We start from the raw sequence: 26,675 nt of genomic DNA, 5'->3' as shown, positions 1-26,675 counted from the left end.
AAAATGAATACAAGGCTCGTACAAGTTACTCTTCTATCCCTATACCTTTTGCATTAATGACTCTTGCGTCTCTTGTTGCTAGGAAGACACAGGGCAAGGGAAGATTTTCAAGCTTGTCTTACACATCACTTGTGTAATGGGCAGTGTTGTGTGATGCTTGTCTTACACACCACTTGTGAATGGGCAGTGCAGTGTGATGCTTGTCTTACACACCACTTGTCAATGGGCAGTGCAGTGTGATGCTTGTCTTACACACCACTTGTCAATGGGCAGTGGTGTGTGATTCACTGCTGTTACAGATTCTAACCCCTGCCTCCACTGTGTTATGTTTGCATTTTTTATTTTTTCTAATTTCAAAGTCTAAAATATTAATTATGTGGCCCTTGCTTCTCTTCCATTATCCAAGCATAGCTCTTTTATCATTATTGGTAAAATATGCTTTCTGGCCCAGATTCAATTAGTTGTTTACCTTGAGGGAATATGGAGGAAAACTGATCAAAGTGATGTCTATTACAGTAATTACCACCAGTTCTTTGGAAACATTTTCTTTAATACTTCAGCATTAATATCAATTTCACATCCTACAGAATTCACCTTGAGAATGACCTAGAAGTCACTGCTTCCTATTGTATCTAGCAGGCAGTGTCTACTACAGCCTGTATTATTGCTATTATGAAACAATGTTTCAGGATTCTAAAGCCATGTTAGCTTTAGTGCAGGTGTTATGCCCGCAGTATAGGCTGTTATACCACTGCTTGTCACTAGTGGCCTCACCAGTCTAAGCTTTTGCATTGAAGTCCTGATCTTGTATTTATATTATATTTACATATTTAATTACTAAGGCTCGCTACTGAGGACAGAAGGACATGATCTGATAACTAAAATAAACTAGACAGATGTTGCATTAGTCATCTGTTTGTGATTGTGTCTTGTAGAAAACATGATATCTAATGCTTCCATGCTTTACCATGAAGTAGACAGTCATGGGATGTTGAAAGATCACAATACCACACGGTGGTAAAAACATCCTCCTTCTTAATCTTCTCTATGTTAATACCTGGGACAGACAGGTGCCCCATAGCTATGTTACAGCCCACAGTACACTGTCTCCTTGCTGGCAAGCAAGCAGTAGTGATGTTGTTAACTTTATTTTTCCCTCCAGTCTTTCTACAAAAGACATTAATACACATTGTTAAAACCCCTCATTTTCACAGGCCTCCATCTCTGATTGAGACAGGAATTATAGTTATTTTATACAGTGCTGTTTGGCAGAGCTTACAGCCTGCAGCTGGACGGTGGTAATGGGACACAGCTCAGTGTTGCCAGGGATACAGAGGCCTTCAGTATTTCACATGAAAATTGTGTGATTTATCTTCTATAGCAGAGCTGGTCCTCAACATATGTGCTGTGAGTAAAGGTAGTGATGCTGCCTGAAAAAAGACCAAAAACAGGTTGTTTTTGTTTGACTTATTTCCCCACACCCACACTATGCTGTCTTCTTAACAAATCAGCAAATAAGTAACCCGGGCTATTATTTATTCCAAAGGCTATGAAGAATCTTTTTGTGATGTATTTCCTGTTTTTGACATCCAAGACACTGGCTAATCTAACCTATGGCAGGCAACTCTAGTGCTTAATCTGGAGTTTTGGGTGCAACAATATTAGATGATGTGTCATCCACCCCCCCTCCCCAGCAACACCCTCGCCCATGGACCTTGCACCCCCCCCGCCCCCCCCACACACACTTAAAATGGCTCTGGCGCCGATGGGTGTAATCAGCTTGGTACAAGTTATGTTCTTCCATGTAACTCATTCTTATGTTTAACACTTCCACAAACCATGGCATATAGCACTTCTATTTAAAAAAATCAAATAGTACACTATTAAAGTACATTGCACTTGACAGTGAAGATGATACATTTTTTTAAAATACTATGATATGGTCTCTTTTTTTGTGGCTGATTTAAATTGCAATTTCTAAGGGTGATTGTTGTTGAACGCTGCTTGGAAACAGTTTTTGACCATTCAGCTTTGGTAGTCCTTCCATTTTCAGATCTCTCAGGGGCCGATTTAAAAAACTAGGCCAGGACAGCGCATTATGAACCTCTAAAAAAGTTCCATTAGGGAGACAGAATATTTGACAGACGGTAGTGTTTCTGCGTTTTTGAGCAGTATTGATGAAAAACCCCGCAGTATGGAAGGCCAGCCAGCTCAAAAACATGTTATTTAGTACACATTTCAAATATTTAGTACGTGATGTAATTCTAATTATTATACTTACTAATTTGGCCAATCAGATCAGTGAAAATTAAATGAGAACCAATGAATTTAAAGAAAATAGTATGTGCAATAAAATATCCAATTAAAAGTCACCTTACATCTGCCAGTCCCGCCCAATTCGTGGCAGTATATGGACTTAGCATTGAGTAAATATTAGTGAAAGATGGACAGACTTGGACCCACTGAGACAAGTATCAGCTGGCGGTTTCAGAGGTTTAGAATTCGCTTTGATTCAGTACTAACCCCACTGTAACTAATATATAATTTTAAGTGTTGAAAAACCTGACACTGAATCTAATATTAAATATGGTAACACAATATTTTAGAGTAAAACTGAAATAAATACAATTAGAAAATAAAAAACAAAACAATTATGTACATTTTTAATACAAACTGAACCGTCAGCACTCAGCAAATCTGTATTTGCACTGTAGAAGAAAATCTGTCGCCGCCATGGTTTTCTTTAGTGACAGCTACATATTTTGTTGTACAGGCACAATGAGCTTATGGTCTATTTCCAGTTCAGTTTGTACATAACAAAGTGCCACATTCTGCAGCCCAGAAAAGTTATTTTATTTTATTTATTTTTAAATCCAAAAGTTTGTCAGTTACTCAGATAGATGTATTGTTAATAGATTGTGTTCCATATTTGTTTTAAAATAAAGAGACTGGATGTGGATTTTATTGCCCATTTTTCTCAGACCCCTTGCTTATTAAATATCGTGGTATAATTTAATAGAAAATTGTCCCCTCTTTAAAAATATGCACCTGTGTCTGATGGTTTTCATTTTGAATTCTCAATTACTTAATCAACCCCTTAATTAAACATTTTTAATTGTTCTCAGCTCCAAAAAAGTTTGCCAATTTCAAGTTACTTATAAAATTGTATAGTTAACATGAAATCTCCAACTGTTTAAAAGCCGAAAATAATTAAAAAATATATAATTAAGCTAATGAATATTTCAATTAAGGGTTCAATTAAGTAATTGAGAACTCAGTTGGAAACCAGCAAACACAGGAGTCTCCCAGGACCAGGATTGGGAAACCCTAGACTAGCGCACCTGACGGAGTTTCTACTTGGTGAAATAAACCTACACATTTGTTAATCACATCAGTGTTCAAGCCTGGCCAATATATAACAGCCACGTCATTTTAATTAAAAGATAGACCATCAATTTTATTAAGTATGTGTAATTTAATTAAGCATTTCAAGATTCTTTACAACTATTCAATAAACTTGATCAATAATGTTGATTTAAGTAAGGTTTATAAGTTGAATTGAATTGTACAGCATCATTTTTTACAAAGAGCTCTAATGACAACACATAGATGTGTGTTTGTCCTAAGAATCGGGTACATTTAGCAAACAATACTGCACTAATATTAATATTCTAATAATCTACAATATTTGGATCAACAAAACTAGTGTATATGAGGTGTTTTATTTTTTCAGATGTAGATTACATGTACGAATAGTTGAGTATTACATTGTAATAGCTGGGTAATACAAATGGTTTGTAGTTTGCTGGCATTCAAGTCTATTTCATTATTTGTTTATGGCTAGATAATGATGCCACCAATAACTATTATTTCACCTGATTTAAATGTGATGTGCCTCTTTTTATCCCAACACCTTTACATCACTGTTGTGAACCAGGGCATGCTTAAAGTATAGAAATACTAAAATAAACTGTACTAAATAAAGTACAATTTAATAAAGTCTTTCTCGTGTCTTCAGTGTTAGTTATTTCAGCATTTCTAAATTTACCACAATCGAGTGTCTGACGGTAAGCTGCTTGAAGTAGCCTTACCAAATTTTTCACTGGCCACAAAAAAGAATGCTCCCCACTGAGTCAGCACGTGTAAGCGAGACCCTGGGAGAGCAGAGACGTGTTACCAACGATTCAGGACTTTCTTCCTTCTAAGTGCTGTTTTTTTATTATTGGAGGATATTAACGTGTTGATGTTTTTGTGCTTGAAATTCCCTCACCTTCCCCTATATGAAGCATAACCACTGTTTTAACCCACCAGTCTTGACTGCCACAAAGTTCAGGTGTTGTTGGTAAAAAGCTGATCACACATATGACTGTCTCTGGAAAAAGATAATCTGGTTGTGAGATTAATAACTTCTTGGGAAAATAAAATAGACTATTGTAGAAAATTAGGTATTGTTTTTATTTATCAGCATTAGAATTTTCCAGAATTCTAATGCATTATATAGGCTGTTAAATTGGCTTGGATAAATTAAGTGCTGTGATTGGTTGAACAAGATCACATGACTGTGTAGTAATAATTGTCAACGTTCCAACGGCCGTCTACTCAAAATAGAAGCCCGCTACATCTGGAAGCTGATTGGCTGTTCGCACTCAATGGCAAACTGACACGGAAGTTGTTTAGTCCACATATGTAATGCTGGTTTACAATCTAGAGAAATTATGACGATTACCGGCATCGGTGTGAAAACAGCCTCATAAATTATATTTGTCAGCTTCTCTTGAAGACCCCAAAGCCTGAGTGTGATCATTTCCTATAAAAAAAAAAAAAAAAAAAAAAAAAACACTCAGAAGCCCCACCTTGAAGTGCCAATGCAGTGCAGAGTTTGGCTGTTCCATGAATCCTCCCTCAGATGTGGGGAATCAGGGTTATTTCTTACTTATTCAATACTAGTAAGTTACAAAGTTGTGTTTGTTTGATTAAACTGTGCCTTTCTGTCTGTAACCACCTAACTCAATGCACACCCTAAAAACATAAAAGTACCAGTATTGTAACTACAGGTCACAGCAAGGGTTCGAGATGAAGCCTCTTTCCTTCTTTCCTTGTATTAAAGTCTTGTTTTTTTCCACCTCAATTGACTGAGTCATTCAGCTTGGCCACAAGCTGCTGTTAACTACTTATGAATCACCAAACAATCTCAAAGCAAGTTGGAAGCCAGTGAAAGGATGAACAATGTTAATACATCAATGAAGAAGCAACATCTTTCAAGATAATTCATATTTTATTGGTAGAGACTCAGTCTGTGGTCATATTTGTAAGCATTGTCTACATAATACAAAGACATCCAGTGCTGACTCAGAAGTGGGTTAGTCAATAGACATTGCTCTATGATGGCATATGTGACAGCACAGAGATATGTATTAGACTTTCATGGCATATTTTAGATTTTTTTCTTCTATTAAATACAGAAAGAATTTGATGAATGAGACAAGGTAAATATTTATACCGCAATTGATTTTCATTTTACATGCCCTTCATGTTGACCTGTTCCTATCCAGTTTTAAATAACTTTAGCATAACAGAGGCAGAAGTGTTAAAGGGACTAGGAGCTCTTAAAATAAACAAATTCCCTGGGCCAGATGAGATGCTCCCAATATTACTCAAAGAAATGAAAGATGTTATTTACAAACCGCTAACCAAGATCATGCAACAGTCTCTTGAGACAGGGGTTGTACCGACTGACTGGAGAATTGCACAAAAACGGTGACAAAACCCGAAACAGGTAACTACAGACCAATAAGCCTGACTTCTATTATATGCAAACTTATGGAAACTATAACAAATCCAAAATGGAAAATTACATACATGGTAACAGTATCCTGGGTGACAGTCAGCATGGTTTTAGGAAAGGGAGATCGTGTCTAACTAACCTTTTTTGGAGGATGCAACATCGACAATGGATAATTCAAAGCATATATTAGATTTTCAGAAAGTCCTGTGTAAAAGATTAATTCTCAAACTGAACGCAGTAGGGATTCAAGGAAATGCATGCACATAGATTAGGGAGTGGTTAACGTAGAAAACAGAAAGTATTGATTGGAGGAGTGTGAACAGAATGGCTTTGCTGGTAATGTCAGACCAGCAACTGAATGGACACAGTCTGTTTAGTGAAATTGAATACTCTGCTTGCACCAGCTTATAATAGGTTTAAACAAAACAGAAACACACTAAACAAACAAAACAAAACAAACCCTCAACTAAACCAGTATTAAGCTGGTGTTTCCAGCACGAACAGCAATTGGTATCATTATTATTATTACTCTCCTGTACCTCACCACTGTACACCCAAATCCGTGTGCGTGAAACACTGGATCTTTTATGCAGCTTTGTACCGAGACTCGATTGCTAATCAATCATTCAATTGGAATCTCGGTACATCTGCCCGTAAACTAAAAAATAGGAGGGGTGGCAAATACCGTTGCAGCAGCAAAGGTCATTCAAAATGATCGAGACAGCATTCACCATTCAAAAGGATACTGCTGCTCTAGAAAGAGTGCAAAGAAGAGTGACCAGAATTATTCCTGTTTTAAAAGGCATGTCATATGCAGATAGGCTAAAATAATTTAATCTATTCAGTCTTGAACAAAGAAGACTACGTGGAGATCTAAAAAGTACCGACAATGTCAACCCAGGGGACTTTTTCAACCTGAAAACAGAAACAAGGATCAGGGGCCACAAATGGAGATTAGACAAAGGGGCATTCAGAACAGAAAATAGGAGACACTTTTTTACACAGAGAATTGTGGGAGTTTGGAACCAACTCCCCAGTAATGTTGTTGAAGCTGACACCCTGGGATCCTTCAAGAAGCTGCTAGATGAGATTCTGGGATCAATAAGCTACTAACAACCAAACGAGTAAGATGGGCCAAATGACCTCCTCTCATTTGTAACCTTTCTTATATTCTTATTTATTTATAGTTACATTTACTATTTGTTTTGGCGGGGCATGGCAGGAACACATTATTAAGTTCATTCTAATGTAACGCTACATTCCTCTCAACTGAAAGGCAGTAACCTACCATTCCTGCGTGTTTCAAAGCATGTCAGGTATGACTGTGATGCTGACATTGTGAGATATGACCTGTTTATTTGAGCCTCAGCCTGCACATCGCCAAAAGCACACCATGAAAGCTGGAAGATAGTAAAATATGTTTCTGGGTGGTGGCATGTGTGGCAAAGTGTGGGCCCTGCAAATGGGGAAATATGTAGTTTATTGTATGTTTTTGTGTTAATTGTTAATATATATTGATTTAATTGTTTAGCTATTGTGGCGCTCCGCTGGGGACGATTACCTGTCTGCGTGGAGCAGCAGCTGAAAGCAATCAGCTGTTCCAGCAGGCGGGTGGGCGTGTCTCTGCGGAGCATCAATATAAAAGCATGGCGAGAATGCTGCAAGGCCTGACGTTTTCACGGCACCTTTGATTTATAGTGTGGTACTGTGTTTTATTTCGCACTTTTTGTACAGCTTGATGTACTAGTCCTCTGTGGGTTACCATCGCTGGTAATGTCACATGACCACCTTTATTTTACTTTCATTTTCTGTTTGTTTGATAATAAAACCTGCGCGCCTGTGCTGGCGTTTCAACATCAACACGTCTGTCTCTCTGCGTTCTTGAACATCGGCTAACCACACGCGTGACACGAAGAAGACCCTGTCACAGCATGTTTACTTTTAAGATGGTCTTTTTACTTCTATACCGATCAATCTCACCAGAACTAAAACTGTCCATTAAGAGTTTTATTAATTTTAATGTTTTTAATATACTGTAGCGTTCTGTGCAGGCATAGACACAGAGACAGGGTTATACAAGCAAACGACGGAAACTACAGAGAGGAAAGGGAACACAATACAGCAGGAATTACAGTACGCAAACACAGCAGGAACACAGTACAAAACATAATTGCACGGACCACTACACTGCCCCCACCTTAATTCTTTTGTCCCCAGAAAGTTCAACAGGGCACAATGGCCAAGAGTCCATCTTGGGCATCGCTGTGATCTGGCACAGGTTTTCTTTGCTGCCGCTGTTGGTTAACAACAGTGGTGGCGGTACGGTTAGGGCGCAGCTGGCGAGTGATGCAATGAACTTGCATGCTTCCAAAACAACCCTTTACCCCCCCCTAGTGACTGTAGTGCAACCCTACCCCTTTACCCCCCCCCCCCCCCCGTGACTGACGCTGGTTGGGATCAGGGGGTTAATGCTGGGATTGGCCATCTCTCTCTTGCTCTGACTCCATCTATTTCAGGAGCTCTCAAAAGAGCAGATGCTCGCTGGGGTCTGGGGGTTGATGCTGGTGTCTGTTGCCGCTTTCTCACTCTGCATGCATCTTTTGCAGGAGCTCTCAAAAGAGCTGACAGTTCCTGGGATCCGGGGGTTGATGCTGGGATCAGCCATCTCTCTCGCTTTGCCCAAGTCTGTTGCAGAAGCCCCTGAAAGGGCTGACGCCTCCTGGGGTCTGATGCTGGGACTGGTCGCCGCTCTCCCGCTCTGTCCATGTCTGTTGCAGGAGCCCTTAAAAGGGCTGACGCTCATTGGGGTTTGGGGTCTGATGCTCGGTCACTGCCTTGCTCTTGGCGCTCGCCATTGGTAGCCCTTAAAAGGACTGACAGCTGTGGGCGACCTTGGATGGGTAGGAAGGATTGGCTGCGATGGTGATCGCTCTGGGTTTCCGCCGGTGTTTCGACCCTGGCCGACGCCTTTTACAGGAGCCCTTGAAAGGGCTGGCATGTACCAGGGTTCCTGCGAAGCCATTGCGCTGGGTGGGGTGGCTGGTTCCTCTAGAAGGAGCGGCGGGCCTGCACCAAAGCACCGTCGCTTTCGCCATATCCAGCCACCCTCTCGCCTGTTGAAGGAAATTCAACCCCAGGTCTGGCCAGCCTGCTGAAGGATGTCAGGTCTGACCAGGGTGACAGTCGACATGGTGTCTATCAGCGTGGTGCAGGGCACACCCCCCACCCTGCAGTTCAAATCGAGATGAGCCCCGATACTGGTTCTCCCCATGATGACTGGTGTGCTGGTGGTTTGTTTGGGTTTGGAGATGCGGCCAGAAACTTCACCTTCTACTTCAGCCCTCTTTCATTTCCCACTGGTGACTGGTCAGGTCTTGGCCGCGGCACTTCCCTAGGGCAGTAGAAACTGATGTGACTGGGCTGACCGCATCCCCAACAGAGCCGAGGGCCGGGTGGTGGTGGCTATCCAGGCCGTTTTACCATGGCCTGTTGAACTGCCATGATCTCCCGCAGGGCCTCTGCCAATGAGGTGATGCTCTGGGCTGCATCGCCTTCCTCTTATTTGGTCCGTCGGGCAGTAGGTTGCGGTCAACCACCTCTCTCTTCCCGGGTACCTGGTACCTGGAACCTGGCCTGCAGCAGCTCTGGTTCCCGTGTTGCCGAACCGGCATTGGAGGGTGGCTACCAGGGTGTGTTGGTTACCCATCTCTTCCTCACCAGGTTCAGTAGCACCATCTGGGTCTCCCCTCTCAATGCTGCCGTCAGCTCTGCTGCAGGTGACTGCCTTTCTTGTGTGGTCTGGACTCGCCTCTGTTTGCTCTGGCTAAAATTAATACTGCTGGTTAAATTACATGCTGCAGCAAACACTTGTATAATAATAGCAACGTAATGAATAGAATGTATTTTTATTTGTATTCCTTATATATAAGTCACTAATAAGTTAACGTCGCTATTTATTTTCTGTTCATTAATATTAAACCGCCCATAACATGCAATTACTCTCCCAATCAAATCAGTAACGTTGCTCAGCTGTTCAGTACGTCTGATCGGAGGCAGTATAGAGAACAGCTGATCAGTTTTACTTGTTTGCTGCTCAGTAATTCAGCAACAACATTCACTTTAGCAACAAATATAGGAGCCAATTTACACATTCACTTCCTTCAGTTTAGGGGAAATTTTAAAATCCCGTTCTGTCTCAAAGTGTCCTGAGATTGTGGAGCCTGTTGGCAACCCTAGTCACAAGTCGACACCGGGAGTATCAGACTGGCTGAAACTAAGTATGAACAACAGCTACGATAACTCTGCGAATTCAGGGTGCTTCACAATCTTCTGGTGCTCCCGTAGAAGGGTCTGTAGCTGACGTACGGCTTTTGTCTGCGAGAGGAGTATAAATCAGCAGCAGACGACGGGAACTAGAGCGGAAATGGAACACAATACAGCGCCAATTACAGTACGCAAATACAATAGGAACACAGTACAAAACACAATTGCACGGGTCTCTACAATATTTTGTCATTGTTGTTTTCAGCTTGCCCAATGCAAAAGCTCTCACTTTCTTTGAACTCAATTTCAATTGCTGAATCTAAGAAATCGTGGTGCGTGATCCTAAAAAAATGACTTAAAAATCAATGATCTGATACTGCTTCTAGAACTCTATACTTGCTAAAAAAAAAAAAAAAAAAAAAAAGCCAGTTTCAACAAGTTGCTTGAAAGTAAATTATGTTGGGTAGTAAATTGTCAATGAAGACAGTTGCAAGAGCGGGTGTAACTTCTCTCTTCGTCTTAGTATATAAAAACAAATACAATCAGTATTTACCAGCAACACTTCATCTGATGGTCGGCGGTATTAGTGACGACAGCAATGACGGAAACGGTTTTAAGGCGCAGCCGCAGTAGCTGGAGGGAGGAGGGTGATTTTGGTGAGAGTTGCAGTTCTTAGTAACGCTAGCAGGGACAGTGTGCTCTCATAACATACACACATTCACACGGAAGGCATAGACTACTGTACTCTCCATTGAATTTAAATATACACAACTCACGTTGTAGCAAATGAGCTCTGCTGGCTTTCAAGGAACTGGTTTCACGTTGTTATAGGTAGAGGGGGTTCAATGTTGGAGTTGCTGGGATTAGGGGTAAGTTATCTGGCCGATATCTTCTTTTTATCTACAGTTGCATTTACATTTAAAATACACGTCTTCAGCCTTTTGTCAGACTGCTTGGTCACTGTTGCTATATTACCGAAACCAGCTCAAGCCTCCCTGCTCACTGCTGAGCAGTGATCGTCAAACCTGGGCCTCAGATTGTCATTGCTCATTCCTAATGGACCTGATCGCAGCCTGAAAACGTCGCTCACTTTATCCCAAAACGGACGGGGATCGATTTAAAAAAGAACTGCAGTATTTGGCTTGAGGGGTGTTGTAGGATCTTGGTCTCGGGCACAAAGTTCTCAAGGCCATAATAACGGAGGGATTAGACTGGTTCAGTAACACAGGGTGTTATGACTACATTTACAAACTGCTGTATTTTTGAAAATATGTTTTCAATATGGTTAAGCTAGAGATCCGTATTCCAGACACCGAGTAAGTACTATTTATTTGGGCGCTGTGTTTTGCCTTGTCTCAGTTATTGATCATTTTAATCATCGACCTTCTGTATTTTGTTGAACACATTGGTACAGAAACTCAGGGTTGGTAGGAATGCATTCATAAACCGCTATATTTTTCAACCGATGTTTTCATTATGGTTAGACTAGACCCTAAATATTTCATAATATTAAATGGTACTAGAGTAGTATTGTATGGTATAGAGCTTAATGTTTTGGACTGTTTTTAAATTGCCAGGAAATATAGGACTGCCTTTGTGTACTATCACCATATTAGTTACACATTACATGCTTGTGTGTGTGTGTGTGTGTATATATATATATATATATATATATATATATATATATATATATATATATTATATATATATATATATATACATATACACACACACACACACACACACACAGCAGAGGTTTGAATACGTTCCCCTTTTTAATGAAGCGTATTATCTTTGATTATTTATGTTCTGTGAGATTTAGCCCCAACTAGCCTAAATAATGATATGTGCTCATCACATCAGCAACAGTAGTATTCACAGTACTAGTATCCAATGATTCGATACAGTGGATATATTAGTATTCTTTTGAAGTTAGTTTTGACGGAGTAATCGGTGGGGTAGATTATCTGGTCTTCTGCTTACATGGGTTTGTGTGCATAGACAGCTCGTTTAGATTACAATGGGAAGTAATAGTAAAAAAAAAAAAAAACAAAACAAAAAAAAAAAACAGGGGAACTGTTTCGTGGGAAGTGATAGTAAAAAGACAGGGAACTATTTCGCATGTCGTAAACATAGGGCACTTTGTGGGAGCCTACATTAATCGATAGGACAAGATAGAGGGTGACATTGACATATCCTTAAACCGACATGTGTCAGTTTATTAACGCGCCACTTGAATTACATAAAATACAACCAGCGTTATTGCTGGCTGTCCTGTCTCTAGTGAACTGATCTGTACAACCCACCTTCACATCTGGGTGGGGGTGGGAGGTGTAAAAAGTGATCCTCATTTTTTTTAGTAACGTGTAATTTTTAGTGACATAGGGGAAAACAGGATTTAGTGGAGTTGGTGGGCTTCTGTCCCTCCAGCAGAAACTATAATTGGCAATGTAAGCAAACTGGGAATTGCCTTTTGATTAAATCAAGCAGTAAAACACTGGCAATGCAACATATTTAGGCACACTTAGACATTGCTGTTGGACAATGCAGAGTTGATTAGAGAATAGCCTACTTCTTTTACTGCTGACGTTTCCAAGATTTCTGTCTTTTTCTGTACTCTCTGAAAGTATGAAGAATTGCTTAAACCTATGGGCATTAGTTTATTAACCGGTAGGTTCATCTGTGGACAATTTTAAATAAAGGTAACTATCTTAGAGCAGCTGCCCTGCATGTAATACTAAGCAATCAATAGTGTAAAAAAAAAAAAAAAAAAAAAACAAAAAACAAAAAAACATAAAAATGTGAATTTGGTCTTTTTAAAGCATTTGTGTTATTATTTTTATTTTCGTAAATGTTTGTATTTGTACTGCACTACTTAGATGTACCTGTGCTGGCCCTGTGGGCACAAAATGAATAAAATAAAGTAAACTAAACCTTTTTTTTTATATTCATATCAAAGAATAAAACAAAACTAATAATAATAATAATAATAATAATAATAATAAATACAGCTGCATATGTTACAGAATCTATTAAATTCACAGATTCCAATAAGTTGTTATGTAAACGCTACTGTTGATGGATCGGTGCCACAAACGGGAAATCCATATCCCGTTGAGAAATTCCGTAGATATCGAGGACATTTTTTTAAACAAACGATTTGCCTAAGTGTGTACTGATAAATTAAAGCCTATACATAATTTATTTACATGTATGCGTTCTTTGAATTAATATTGTGGGACGGGGACTTGTGTCATAGGTATTCACAGGGATGTAAGGCAAGGGCTAAAACAATGTCAGTCACCATCTACAGCGTTCTGTTTATTATTAATGTTTGCTTTTACATGCATACAGTAACTCCATCTAGTAATTTCTGAAAGTTTTCATTTCAAATGGTGAAGCATTAGGGATGAGAGGATACAGCAAGGTCACAATACGATGGGTATCAATACACAAGGTCACGATACGATTGGTATCACGATACTTATTAAAAAATCTTTGCTTGATGGACTTGAAAATATCAGATATATACTGTACACAGGTTCAGTTGAAAGTCAGTACGTATTTACCACCAAGTAGTATAGCACTTGTTTGAGTTTAAAGACAGCTATAGGCCAGCTAGAGTTTCTGGGATATCAGATTTAACTGAATTAACCAAATCTCCTTACCACATCTCTGAGAGGAAACAATAGCAATGTGTTTGATAACTATTAAAGTACAAACTTTGGCCATGGGTTTCTTTTAGAAAAATCGAAATATCAAGTCTTTCAGCATTAAGTTGTGATATTATTTTAAAAAAATGTACATCACCATTATTATTATTATTATTATTATTATTATTATAATAACCTTACATTTTATCACCAAGTATTTGTATTATTCATGTTAAGGTTGAGTATGTAATTTCTATTTTGTATACTATTATATAATGTGCTGTTTTTTATTTAAAATAATTTGAATGATTAGATTTAGATTAATGATAAATAAATAGTTTTCATCAAAATTAACACATTTCTTTTAAAGAAAGTAACATTCAACCAAATAAGTTTAAGGGTCATTCAACCAAATAATGGGGCGCACAGGTTGTCGCTCAAAACACCCCTACTTTTGTAAGTTTTTTAGATGACTCTTGGTTCATGTTGCTGTATGTTTCAAAGCTGTTGCCTGACTGCTACAACACAAGTTTGTTTATATGCTAAACCCCTGCAGGTTAGTCCTGCTATTTCTTGCCCATCGGCCTACAAAACTTAACTTTCTTTCTCCATTTTCTCAGGGCTTTGCACTCTGCCATCAAATTGTTAAAATTGTGAACATCAAAAGAGAACTGTTTATTGAATATTTTTGAATTTGAGTTTTTTAAGTTTTATGGGCTTGTGTTTTTTAAATTGATTCTTGCAGTGGAATGTCCCAAAGGCAAAATTAGACTAAATCCCAATAATCGGGCATATTCAGCAGCCGAAACAATGCCGTTGTTTTATCTGTAGTAGGGTTGTTAATAGATCAGTGTGGTATTGAGCTTCAGCAGCTGGTTGAGAGAATTAATGCTATAGGCTAGATGAACTTCAGCAATACCCTGGCCATCTGCCCATGTTTGGGTCTTCAAAATGCATTTGCTGCCAGGCATATGGAATATTCAGAGCAGTATTTTGTGGGGAGATCGGACTTACTGGTTGTGTTGTATGTCTTCCGTGGGTCAGTTTCTCTAACTTTACATTTTATGTGGTTTGTTTATTTTGCAAGCACCTGTGAAACATCCAAAATAATTAAAATAAAATTAATAAATAATAAAATAAATCTCTCTACCAGTGGTGACATTTTTCCCCAAGTATGCAAAAAAACAACACATGACATAAATCTGAGTGGCATGAACCAATTGGCAATGGATATTATTAATATCAGAATATCTTGTATCGTCAATCCTGAAATGGTGTCTTCAATGAGGAACTGTAATTTGAAAGCCCAATTGTTGTTGTTTTGACAGAACATCTTTTGAACAAAGACATTTTGAATCACTCTCTCGGTGTATGATATTGAATACATTTGTGCTGCACCAGGTTTTGCTTTTTTAATGTGTTTTCTCTTTTACACTATAAACATGCTGCTTGCTTAATTTAATTATGTTAACTTGAGCAACTGATATTCATCTCAGAATGATGTCCTAGTTTATGACCCCAGGCAACACAGAGATATGTTTCTACTAGACATTAATAAGAATAATGATTAAGGATATGATTATATTATGGTGGTCATGACTCACGGAGCCTGTGAACTTGGCCATTTATTTCTACTCGGCATGAAAAGAGGAAGTGAGCAGTACACATCTTTTGAATTGGTGGTAGTTCAAAGTTAAAGCAGTTTGCAAATATCAAATTAAAGGTGATTGCTTACACAGGACTACAAAATAGTGACAAAATTAAGTTCTAAGCAACTAGCAGAGCAATATCCGAAACAATTTCATGAATGCGGAGGGAGCAGCTTTAAGGGAGAAACACACTTTTAAAATTAACCAAAGCCTTTTGTGCAGAAAGTATACCTCTGCATGAATTGCATAAAATGCAAAATCTAAAGTTAGACGGTTTACAGTTGTGGAGACGCATGAAACCCTGATTTTCATCACTTGGGGTAGTTGCCATGTGGTGCTTAACAGTATCTGTCAACAGTGTAGATTCAAAACAATCCTTCTAATCATTTAACAATGTGTTGAGGGATGACAGACGTCGCATCAAAAGTGTATATCTTGTAACAACAAAACCACAGACATTAAAGAGTAAGTGGTGTCCATTTTGAAAAGAGCTTTGAAACAGACTTTAAAGTTCCAAGTGTAAAAAGGGTGTTAGCAATGAAAAGAAATGATAGGTATGTTATGTAAATAGTTTTAGCAACACGCGTGGACATATAAGGCTATATTATTGGAATCCTGTTACTTGTGTACTTGAAATTCCACGAGCATGTAAATACTACCTATAGTACTGTAATACAGCTTCAAGTCTCGCGAGAGAGCGAACATGTCATTTTAAATCTTGCAAGCGTGTTACAATCCTCCAATAGAAATGTAGGAATTTGCTGCTACTCAGTAGTTGGGGTGCGTTTAAAGTATTCAGAACTAATCAGTACAAGTGAGGAACGAGGGACATTGCCCAGCTGCACTGGGATTTTACAGTCAACGTGAATTGAGTAATGTAGACCATTCATGTTCTGCACCTGTCATGATAAAATGTAAAAACTTGATTGACTAGAAATGGAGTGAACATGTCGCTTGATATTGATCCTATTGCCTTGCATGAAATAAACAAACTTGAGTCATTACATTCATTTTTACAATCATTAATTTTTTTATGAATCCTGGACTCTACATTTCCTTACTCAGTGTCATCAGTAGTGATACAGTAGCACAGCAGGGATGCTGGATATTAAACTTTGGCATTTGATGTGAACTGGTTTCGTGTTATAGTGATATACTTGACAGTTGAATTTAAAAACTGTATAGGGTGTTTTACAGGGGATTAATTTGTCTTGTTTCTGATACTTGTGCTTTTCTGACAAGTGAACTGGGATACAGTATTAGAAGCCATTTTCTACTAAACACTGCAGTCCTGGATGCTATGATGATATCTGGCTTCACCTCCTATTGAGCACAGCAGGCATTTATTTTTAGTTTTAAAGTTTGTTTGCTATCATTGGTTTTGTTAGCTGTCATAACAAATTTCCACCTTGCATGGGACTTTTCTGTGATGCTACTGAATAAATACTCAAAAGTAGGTCAGCTACAGTATCAGGTATTGCCAGTCGTTTTCACTGAGCTGAAGAGCTTCAAATGGCTACCAGGAAATGATGTGTTACTGCACAATTACTGCAAAACAAAAAATAAAATGTCGATCGCAGCTTGCCTGTCTCTGTGACAATAATTATTTTACAGCTGAAGCTGAGTGTTGAGATATTTAGCATCAAATAACTTTTTCATATTTGATGGTCGAGTGAATAATTTTTCTTACTTGCCAGATTTCATTTTGGAACCTGTCTTGCATTTGTTCAAATCCAATGGCAAAAAGCCTGAGTGATTCGCCCTGTTTGAAATGACGGTGCATTGCTAAACAGATGAAGAGCTTGATATAAGAAAAGTAATTCTTTGATATTAGCTAATAAATAGAGTCCTTTGGTTATTTCATTAACAAGTGTACTCTACCTCTTTGGAGGCACAGGGCTGTTTATTTGTCCAATAACTACAGTACTCTATGAACATTCATGGTGCATCCTCTGTGAATTCATAGAAAAATCACATTATATAAAACATTTATATACAGTGTTTATGTTCTTGCAGCGCAGCATGACTTGTAAAGAGGGAGTGGTTCTCAACACAGCCACAGGGACTAGATATTATCGTCCCACCATCAAGTAACAGTTTCTGCGGCATTACTGCCACACCATCTGATTTGACAATGTTTTCCTGCATCCAGTAGTATTTTACTGAAATGGTGCTCTTGTAAAAATAAATAACTAGTTTTCTTGTATTTGAGACTTAGACTTTTAAAAAAAAAACAAACAAACAAACAAAAAACTGCTTGCAACATGACATTTAGCCTTTTTTAAAAAGAAGGCATATCAAGAGGCAAATAATGTTTAGTGATTTAAAGCAAGTGTCACTTAAATCTGTATCGTTTGATCCCACTAACACATACTGAACAGTTTAATGTAAGAATGACATTTGAAGTGAAAGTACTACAGGTTACAGTTAAACAAGCCTGCATACTGTACCTCAGTTAGTAACTAGCAATCTAAGAAAAAGCCCATAGAAAACTACAATGTTAATGTCACAGACAAGGATTTAAAGAACTGTGCAACAGTTTAAGATTTCTTCACCCTCTCAATTTGCAGTTATAGCGAAGCATTGACAATACAAGATTGTTCAGAAATTAATAAGAAACCTGTATTTTCATGTCCCAGAACACTAAGTTCCACAATCTATCCTGTGAAATCTTCATACTCTAAGCAGCCTTTGCTCAATTAACTATGTAGCTTCCTGCAATGAGAGAGTAGCCTAACCGTAATAGTGAAACAGTTAGAATTGGAGACATGCTGGTTGGGCTTAGTTTTTATGAATTTAAACTGTGGTACACTCACTATTTCTGATACATCTAACAATACTACAGTATGTACCCAAGGTCCAACTGAACCTGTTTAAAAAATGAAAACAGTAAAAATTAGGGGTGGGTATAGGGACTGAGGATCTGTATTGCAATACTGAAAACAATATTGTGATATGCATTGTGATACATATTGGAATTCACTGCTTTGTGATGCTGATGAAATTATTGTGAATATGTATTTTCATTTTATAGTAAACATGTTTTTTTTTTTTTTTCTGAACTCAACATGTGTGAATAAATGCCAGTCATTATAAGTTAACACTTGTTTAGCAGTCTGCAATTCAGCTTTAACTTCAGCCTTGAATGTGTGGTACTATAACCTCTGAGAATTGTTTCCTGTTAGGTACTTGGTATCGTAGATCCAAGACGTTCACCAAGCCGCTGAAGTCTCCAGAATCAACCATTCTGTATGGTCTGAGTTCTTTAATTAAAACACGCATTTTTCCGTGATCATTTTTGCCCAAGCTGAAATAGTTGGATAATTCGCCCCGAGCATAGATGTGATTGTTTGCTGACCTGAAATCGATATACTAGTCTTTACTTGTTCACTGGGACTCAAACCTCCTTCTGCAAGTAAGACCCTCGGGTGGTACCGGCAAATGTAATATGTAAGGTTGGTAGTACCGCTGTCATGGTAAATTCTGTATACAACATAGATAGATATAGTAATTAACCCTATTGTTTGTATGTGTGTGTGTGTGTGTGTGTGTGTGTGTGTGTGTATATATATATATATATATATATATATATATATAAATAAATATAATTTTTTTTTTTTTTTTTTACTGTAAAGGTTATGTATTTAATCACACACATCAATATAATGTCAAACATCCAGAGATGATAAAGAAGTATCTCCGTTACGATTTAAATACCAATAAAAAACACAAATATATTTTAGTTTTTGCTCTGTTCACTCTGAATTGTGTCATGATTGTCTGAAAAAGCAAACACGGTTATGTGGCACTTTCCTTTCACTGTGAGAAACTTTACATTATGTTAGCTGCATACTAAGTAACGTTAAAACAGCAAATCTAGTATTGACTTACTGCCACAGTATAGAGATTCTTGTTGGTGTAAACAACTTAAACATTTTAACATACTGTACCATACAACAACACCTTTTCCAGTTCAGGGCAATCATTGGATCGTATAAGGATGCATGCTGTGTTTCAAGTAGCCTTGTAGCCAAGATTGTACTTTCACAGGGCCGTGTAATTAGGTTAAGTGTACTGGACAGACGGAGAATTCTGTCAAAGTAATTTATTCCTTTGTAAATGGACAAGGTCATGTACACCTTGAGTGCTGTGAGTTTTCTTTGTACAGAATAAACAAGCTTGCACTTTTGTGATTCTCTATGTGTAAAGAGACTCTTGAGGAGGAGAAACATTTTTCCCCAGCATTGAACTCTGACCGCTGTTGATCTAACACCCAATTCGTACGGGACTATAAATCGCATCATCAGCAGGTGGTTTTGGAATTTTTACTGACATTTCTTCTTTTTATCCCAGATAATTTTCTCAGAGGTCGTTTGATTATTATTATTTTTTTAGAGGACATTGGGACCGTCTGTAAAATTTCAAACTCAAGCGTCCTGTGTCTTTTTTTTTTTTTTTTTTTTTTTTTTTTCTCCTGTGCAAATTGACCATGTCAGTTTTATGTTAGAATTGATACAGCATTTCCGGCTCAAAGCAATAGCAACCATAATATAATATTACGATTGGTACTGTCTGTCCTAAAATTCTCCAGTTCAGTAAAACATTACAATTGTACATAACCAAATTGGGTACGGGTGAAAATACAAAACATAATTGGCAACTCTTAAAAAAACGATGCTTTGAATGGTGCATTTGAAGATATGTATAGAAATACATATCACTCGGAGGACGAAATTGTTATTCTGTCCTTTGGGAAAGAAAGTACAATGGAATTTAATTATTTACAACCAGTTCATTTTTTACAAATCATGCGCAAAAGGGCCTTCTCTGGCCACATCATCGACTTTCCTTGATGAAAATGAGTCCACGTCTGGGAGGTTACAAGAAGTCCTCTACTTTTGACCAACTCTGAGGACACCTGGTTTTTAGTCCCGTGCGAATCATGCTTTTCATATGAACGTGCATATTGTAGTACCGTAAAATCTGATGAGTGCACAGCAGAAGGAATTGGACCCTCTGGTTTGGATAAGTCTTTATTAAAGATATTGTCAATTTCTGTTCTTGTACAGATGTTTAGAATTGAGGGTTTAGAAATCTTAAACTACTGCACATTTCTTTTACATGCTAGTTTGTAACACATTAACATTGTTTTCTGTTTGCTTTATCTGAGATTGTTAGTTATTGACTGAGCTACAAGTATGCAAGCTTGTTTCACTGTAGCCTGTAGTGGTTATTAGCAAGCGCTCAAGTTCTGTGTCCTCTTTAATAATGGATTATTTTCTCATACAATAAAGCTACAGGATTAATTTGAATGGTCAATCAGAAAAGTACAGAAGGTGGTAAAAGATAGGACTAGGAGTTTTAATTGACATTCATCAAACTAGCATTTAGATTGCCATTGTTTAGGTTATTGTAAAGTACAGATGATGAATGTATGAAAACACTGCTGAAGTACAGCCATGCAGTTGCAATTTTGGAACCGACAGATGCTTTGTGTATTTTTTATTTTTCCAGGATAAGGTGCATGTCTAAGCATTGTTTGAACGATGGGATAAGTCTTGGCTTTGAAACACTTGATGTGTATGTTGGGGTGGGGAAGGTTTGAAATAATTGCCTGTGGCATGCCGAAAGAATTAAAGGCTTATTGTTATCAATTAACCTTTTTTTTCTTATTAACTTTCTCTTGTTGCAGGTCTGTTTGAAACCTAGCAACATGGTCTGTTCACTTGCAGATGTGCTGAAGTAAGCCGGAGACTCCCAACACTGAACATTCCCTCGGACCCTTCGTCTGACACTTCATCGCGGGGACCGGCATGGCAGGTTTCAAACGCGGGTATGATGGGAAGATCGCTGGATTGTATGACCTGGATAAAACCTTGGGCCGGGGCCACTTTGCAGTTGTCAAGCTGGCCCGGCATGTGTTCACAGGGGAGAAGGTGGCAGTGAAGGTCATTGATAAGACCAAACTGGACTCTGTGGCGACCGGTCACTTGTTCCAGGAGGTGCGCTGCATGAAGCTGGTGCAGCATCCCAACATTGTGAGACTGTACGAGGTCATCGACACTCAGACCAAGCTCTACCTAATCCTGGAGCTGGGCGATGGTGGAGACATGTTCGACTACATCATGAAGCATGAGGAGGGGCTCAGCGAGCAGCTGGCCAAGAAATACTTTGCCCAGATAGTCCACGCCATCTCCTACTGTCACCGGCTCCACGTGGTGCACAGGGATCTCAAGCCTGAGAACGTGGTCTTCTTTGAGAAACAGGGGCTGGTCAAGCTCACAGACTTTGGCTTTAGTAACAAGTTCCAGCCTGGCAAGAAGCTGACCACAAGCTGTGGCTCACTGGCTTATTCAGCACCTGAAATCCTGCTAGGGGACGAGTATGATGCTCCTGCAGTTGGTAAGTGTCACCCATGAGGTTTATTTTAAAGAGGACTGGATAGCCACTTTACAATTTGAACCAACCTTCAGTGTCATTTATAGCTGTTGATGTAACAGTTATTCCCATTTATTAAGCTGTTTGTGTATCTGCAGCTTATGTAGGCCTGCTTGGATATACAACAACAAAGCTTGAAATCAGCTGCTGTAAGCCCTGAAATAAGCAATTAGTTACCAAGTGCAGTATGGCCCGAGCTTATAAAATGCATTCTTTGGTTGGCTGAACAATGTAAATAGAAAATATAATTTCCCAAATAATCGATTGCAGCTGCAGATTACTGGTGTTGGCAGTAATAATAAGCAAAATATGAGCTGTTTACAACAGCTGTAGGACAACCTGTTAGGGTTATAAGAGTGTTGCCATGTGCATTCAGTCAGGACAAGGAACTTTGAGCACAAATAGGATGCAACAACTAAAATAGGCTATTAAGACAATAAGGTGTTTTTTCTACCGCATGTATAAAGATCAGTCACAATATCTGAACACTTTTAAAAAGGATTTGATCTGTTATTAATTGCAATTTCATACACAAACATCCCTTGGTTACTACAATGTAATTCTTCTAGAATGAAGGTGATCCGCTTGATTTCAATGTATTGTGACTAGTAGTATAACAGTTGTCCAGCCCTGAATGTTAAGTATGTGCCTGCTTGCATTTGGACAGTACCGTGCTACTTCCAGTTGCGCTTAAGGATACCCTTTTACATTTTAAATTGCTGAGTGTTACAGTGTCAGGAGCTGTCTTTGCCAGCTGGTCTGCAGAAGGTTGCTTCATTGTTAAAAGGGCCAACTTATGACAATAAGAGTCACTTGAAGGACAAAAATAAAGTTAAAACAGTGAAGATTGAAAGGGGGGTTGTCCAACTTGCCCTACATTATAGCAAAGTAATGTTCCTATTTATTTGCAGAATGATTTAGCCTAACTGAATTTGTCAGTACCAGGGTGGTTAGTCAGCTCGCCTGGTCGCCAAATATGATCTTCAATTTTAATGTGGTCAGTTAATTTTACAGTATATACTGTACAACAGAACTTTGGGTCTGTAATAAAGGCTTTCTGCTTAACTGTCAGAATCTGCACTACCCTGTTGATCTCGCAGAGCCAATCTTTTCATGGAACCAGCCCTGTTTTCTTGTTTCCATAGTAACACGCACCAGCCAGTCAAGTTATAAGAAAGTAAAAAACTTTAAAAGCAAGTAGATTCCCAACAACAACAACATGGGATGAAAGCAGTGTTGAGGTGTCCTGTGCTGCCTTACGGCACAGATGGGGTTTAAAATAACTACACCGCTTTTAAAAAGTTCTCTGTGTTGCAGGAGTGCTGCAGCGCTACAGGACATTAAACTTTCCCTGACTCGCTCAAACTGTCTCTTACTGTCCCTAAATGAAGCGTCATAGAAACTGAAGCAGCAGTAAAATCTATTTGCATTTTGGAACTCCATGAAAATGAGAATGTAATGGAAGATGAGGAGGAGGAGGAGGAGGAGGAGGAGCTAGTGGAGTGTTTAGTATTTTAGCCAGCTTGTCTATGACAGTGAGCGGAGAAAAGTGTTCACTGCCCTGGATTTTTTATATAGTTACTTCCCTGGCATTATTTAGTTATTTCCTGACATTTTACATATATATTTTCCTGGCATGTTATACTTAACTCACTGCCATTTTATGCACATAAAAAATAGTTCCCTGGCATTTTATGCACATATTGTAGTTCTAATTTTATGGAGTTATTTCTCTGGAACATTGATTTTATATAGTTCCCCTCCCACAATTTTAAAGATAATAAAAAACACCCATTACATGAAAACAAAGCATGCAAAAGCAATGTGTGTGCAACATATAGCAGACATGTCTCCTCATATTGTCCCCATCTGAAAATGTTGGCCACCATAAAAGTTCACTTGGCCACCAGGTTTTGAAAGCAAGTGACAAAGTGGCCACCAGCATACAAAGTGGGCATTTAGGTGCAACTTATATTTTTATGCAAAATCTGGGTGGAGTGGTGTGAATGGAAACCACATTTGCAGCTGGTTCTGTAGTGCTTCCTTTATTTTAAGTGTAAAAGCTCCTGTTTCTCATGAGTGATTGTGTATTGCAGACTGGGTTTGTTTTGCACAGATGGAAAATTTGCCTTCCTATTCTCAGTAGTCATGGTAACCGTCCATGGCATAACCAAGGTTTTCATTGGATATACTTGTATGTCAAAACAGGAAATGTTGTATTTGTGTATAAAATCTGTCTTGCATGGGAGTCTCTTTGGTGTGGGTTTGTCTTGAAAAGTATGGAAAATATCTGCAGACTAAAAAGGACTGCCAATGCGACTAAACATTTTGGCATATATATGTAATTTATTTAAGACAAGTTCCACCTCTCCCTTTAAAAATGTGTATTTATGAATGTGCTATGATGTCGCTCTGTAAAAAAAAAAAAAAAGCCTGCATGTCACATGTTTTAAACTGTGAGAAGGACTGTAACAATCTGATATAATACAAATGCCTGGAAATACAGAGGTGCTGTATTGACACCAGCTAAATACGGTAACCCCAGTTTCATGCACCAGTTGTGATGGTGCTCAACTGTATGTGAGTAGTGTTGTGTGTAAATTTAGCTTAAAATGAACAGACGGTGAGTTTCACAATTTAAATGTGTTCCTGTTTACAGGTAAGAACTCAACTAGACGATGATGAATACGATGATGTTTGTTATAGTAATTGTTTGTTTATTAGTTTAAAATTTTTTTATAAAATGTGACCAAGAGTGAGTTTTTGGAACATTGATAATTCGAGATGTGAGTCTGCTATGTATTTAAACACGCAAAATAATTTAGAGTCAGTAATATGTTGTGATTTTAATTTGGTGTAAAAAATGTATTGGTAATGTACTCAGTTTTTATTGATGCCTGTATTTATTTACACAGGACACAAAGGTAATTTAGCTATTAAGTGTATTGTTTCAATTTAAAATGAAAAGATAAACTAAGTGAACAGAAAACTCAGTGTGATAACATTAATAAATAACACAAGCTATGGTGAATCCCTTGGACAAGTTTTTTTTTAAAAATTGCATAGCATTTCAAAAAAATCTATTCAAGATCATTACTTTTTTGCATTTGAGTCGTCCTGCATACCCCCTATGATCCATAGTAGTGCCGCCAGGGTTCATGTACCCCAGGTTGAAAAGTCTTGAAACAAAGAAACAGGCACAGTAATTTAAGACATTACCAGTATCATTAAAGAACTGTGAAAACAGAACACATACAATACTTTGAACTGTAATTAGGAAGTGTAATGTGGAGGGGGAAAAAAAAAAAAAAAATTTCGGGAATTAAATTAAATGTACTGCAGCTTACTTGATTACAGTAGAAAAAATTGCCATTCTCTAAATTAAGCCAAGTGATTGTGCTAATGTACAAGAATGGTTTGGAAATACCTAAATATGACAGTGGGCTTGCTGTGGTATATTTCATATCATAAGTAACAGAATGAACTCACTGAAACTTAAACTTTTGTTTAATGAAAAAATAAACGGTAAGAGCTATGTTACAGTGTTACAGAACACGCTTCACTTCACCAACTACCACTGAACATAGGAGCTGCAGCATTCTATTTTCCATGCTCCAACTGTACACAGTTCAAGGTATAGACACCAAAATATCTAATAGGTAGTCATCAGCTGCATAGATTGACCATTCACCAGAATGAAGGAACAAACAAGTGAGCACAAACATTACGTTTCTGTTTTCGTATCACTTCAGTGTTTAAGCAGTTTAATATGGTAGCAACCAACTTAGTCCTGAAGTGGCATCTAAAAATTGGATTTTGGCTATGACAGAAAGACAATGATTCTTGGTGGTAAATCTCCCTGTGAGGGTGCTAAGTAACAGGAAGAGAGTACTCTGGACTATTTGGCCTGACACTTCGTTCCAAGGGTTAAAAAGAAGTCGGTCATGTAGAAAAGAGACAGAGCTTTGGTACACTAACTCATTGACGTGGAAGGGAAATTATGTGGCAACTGCGGATTGGAGGAGCGGCTGCAATAATTTAACAAGGGGTCAAAGCGCTGTTATCTGTTCCTTCATTTTGGTTATTATAAAGTGACCCAGAAGGACCTGTGTTTGTTGTGGAAATAATTGTCAGTGTTTTGTTTTGTTTTGTACTGTCTATTTATTACTTCTATCACTAGACAGCTGACACGTTCCGGAACTGTCGCCAGAGGCCAGCACAAACCCGGAACAGCACTTCACTTGTCTCACAGTAACTTGTATTGTACCACAGTCACTAATTCACGCACTAAAGAGACTTGTGTATGTGTGTAATGTGGGGATACAGTAACGAGACTATAATCCCTAAGTTGGCCCCGAAATAATAAAGTAATACACGCCGCTGTATTACTTACCAACATTATTATTTTCTGTTTGTTTCTCCGTCAGGCACTGGACAAAACAAATAAAACAAACCTTTGCACCTGGATTACAATTCTGTCTGTTATATCTTCTTTAATCACTTGCACCTGCACACTATTAACCACTTTGCCACAGGCTCCTAAGGCAAAAGGTTTGAATGGATCTCTGTATCTTGGTGATTTTTATGTGTTTAATAGTGTTGTCAGCAAAAAGAATAGTTAAATACATGCAAAATTGAGTGAATCTGCACTGCTGAAAGCCCATGTTGCTTATAGTTTCTTGTGCTAGCTGCACACTTTTGTACATTGATAAAGCTATTCACAGTACTCTCGGCATGATGTTTGTATGTTTTGGCCTTTTAAAAAAAAAAAAAAAATCCTTATTTAAAATGCCACTGAAATTCCCCATGCACATACAGTAGAGCCTGCAGTAGGTGTTGGAAGTCGAGCTGAGCAAAAGGAAATTGAGGCAGGTGGATGTTAAAATA

At 38.3% G+C, this 26,675-nt stretch overlaps 1 protein-coding gene across 2 annotated transcripts in view; it reads left to right on the top strand.

The window, feature by feature from the left end:
• Positions 1 to 10,718: 10,718 nt before the first annotated feature.
• Positions 10,719 to 26,675, top strand: part of LOC121313359 (SNF-related serine/threonine-protein kinase-like) — a 52,465-nt gene continuing 36,508 nt past the window's right edge. The window contains exons 1-2 of one of the 2 annotated variants that reach the window (XM_041245779.1): positions 10,719 to 10,917; positions 21,043 to 21,752. In XM_041245779.1, coding sequence (XP_041101713.1) covers positions 21,164 to 21,752 — 589 coding nt within the window. In that variant the 5' untranslated portion in view covers positions 10,719 to 10,917; positions 21,043 to 21,163. The other variant, XM_041245780.1, reaches the window with a different exon arrangement.

Source organism: Polyodon spathula, chromosome 3 (assembly GCF_017654505.1).
Source record: "Polyodon spathula isolate WHYD16114869_AA chromosome 3, ASM1765450v1, whole genome shotgun sequence".
NCBI lineage: Eukaryota > Metazoa > Chordata > Actinopteri > Acipenseriformes > Polyodontidae > Polyodon > Polyodon spathula.
The sequence above is the reverse complement of the archived record's forward strand: the minus strand, read 5'-3'. Positions and strand labels throughout refer to the sequence as shown.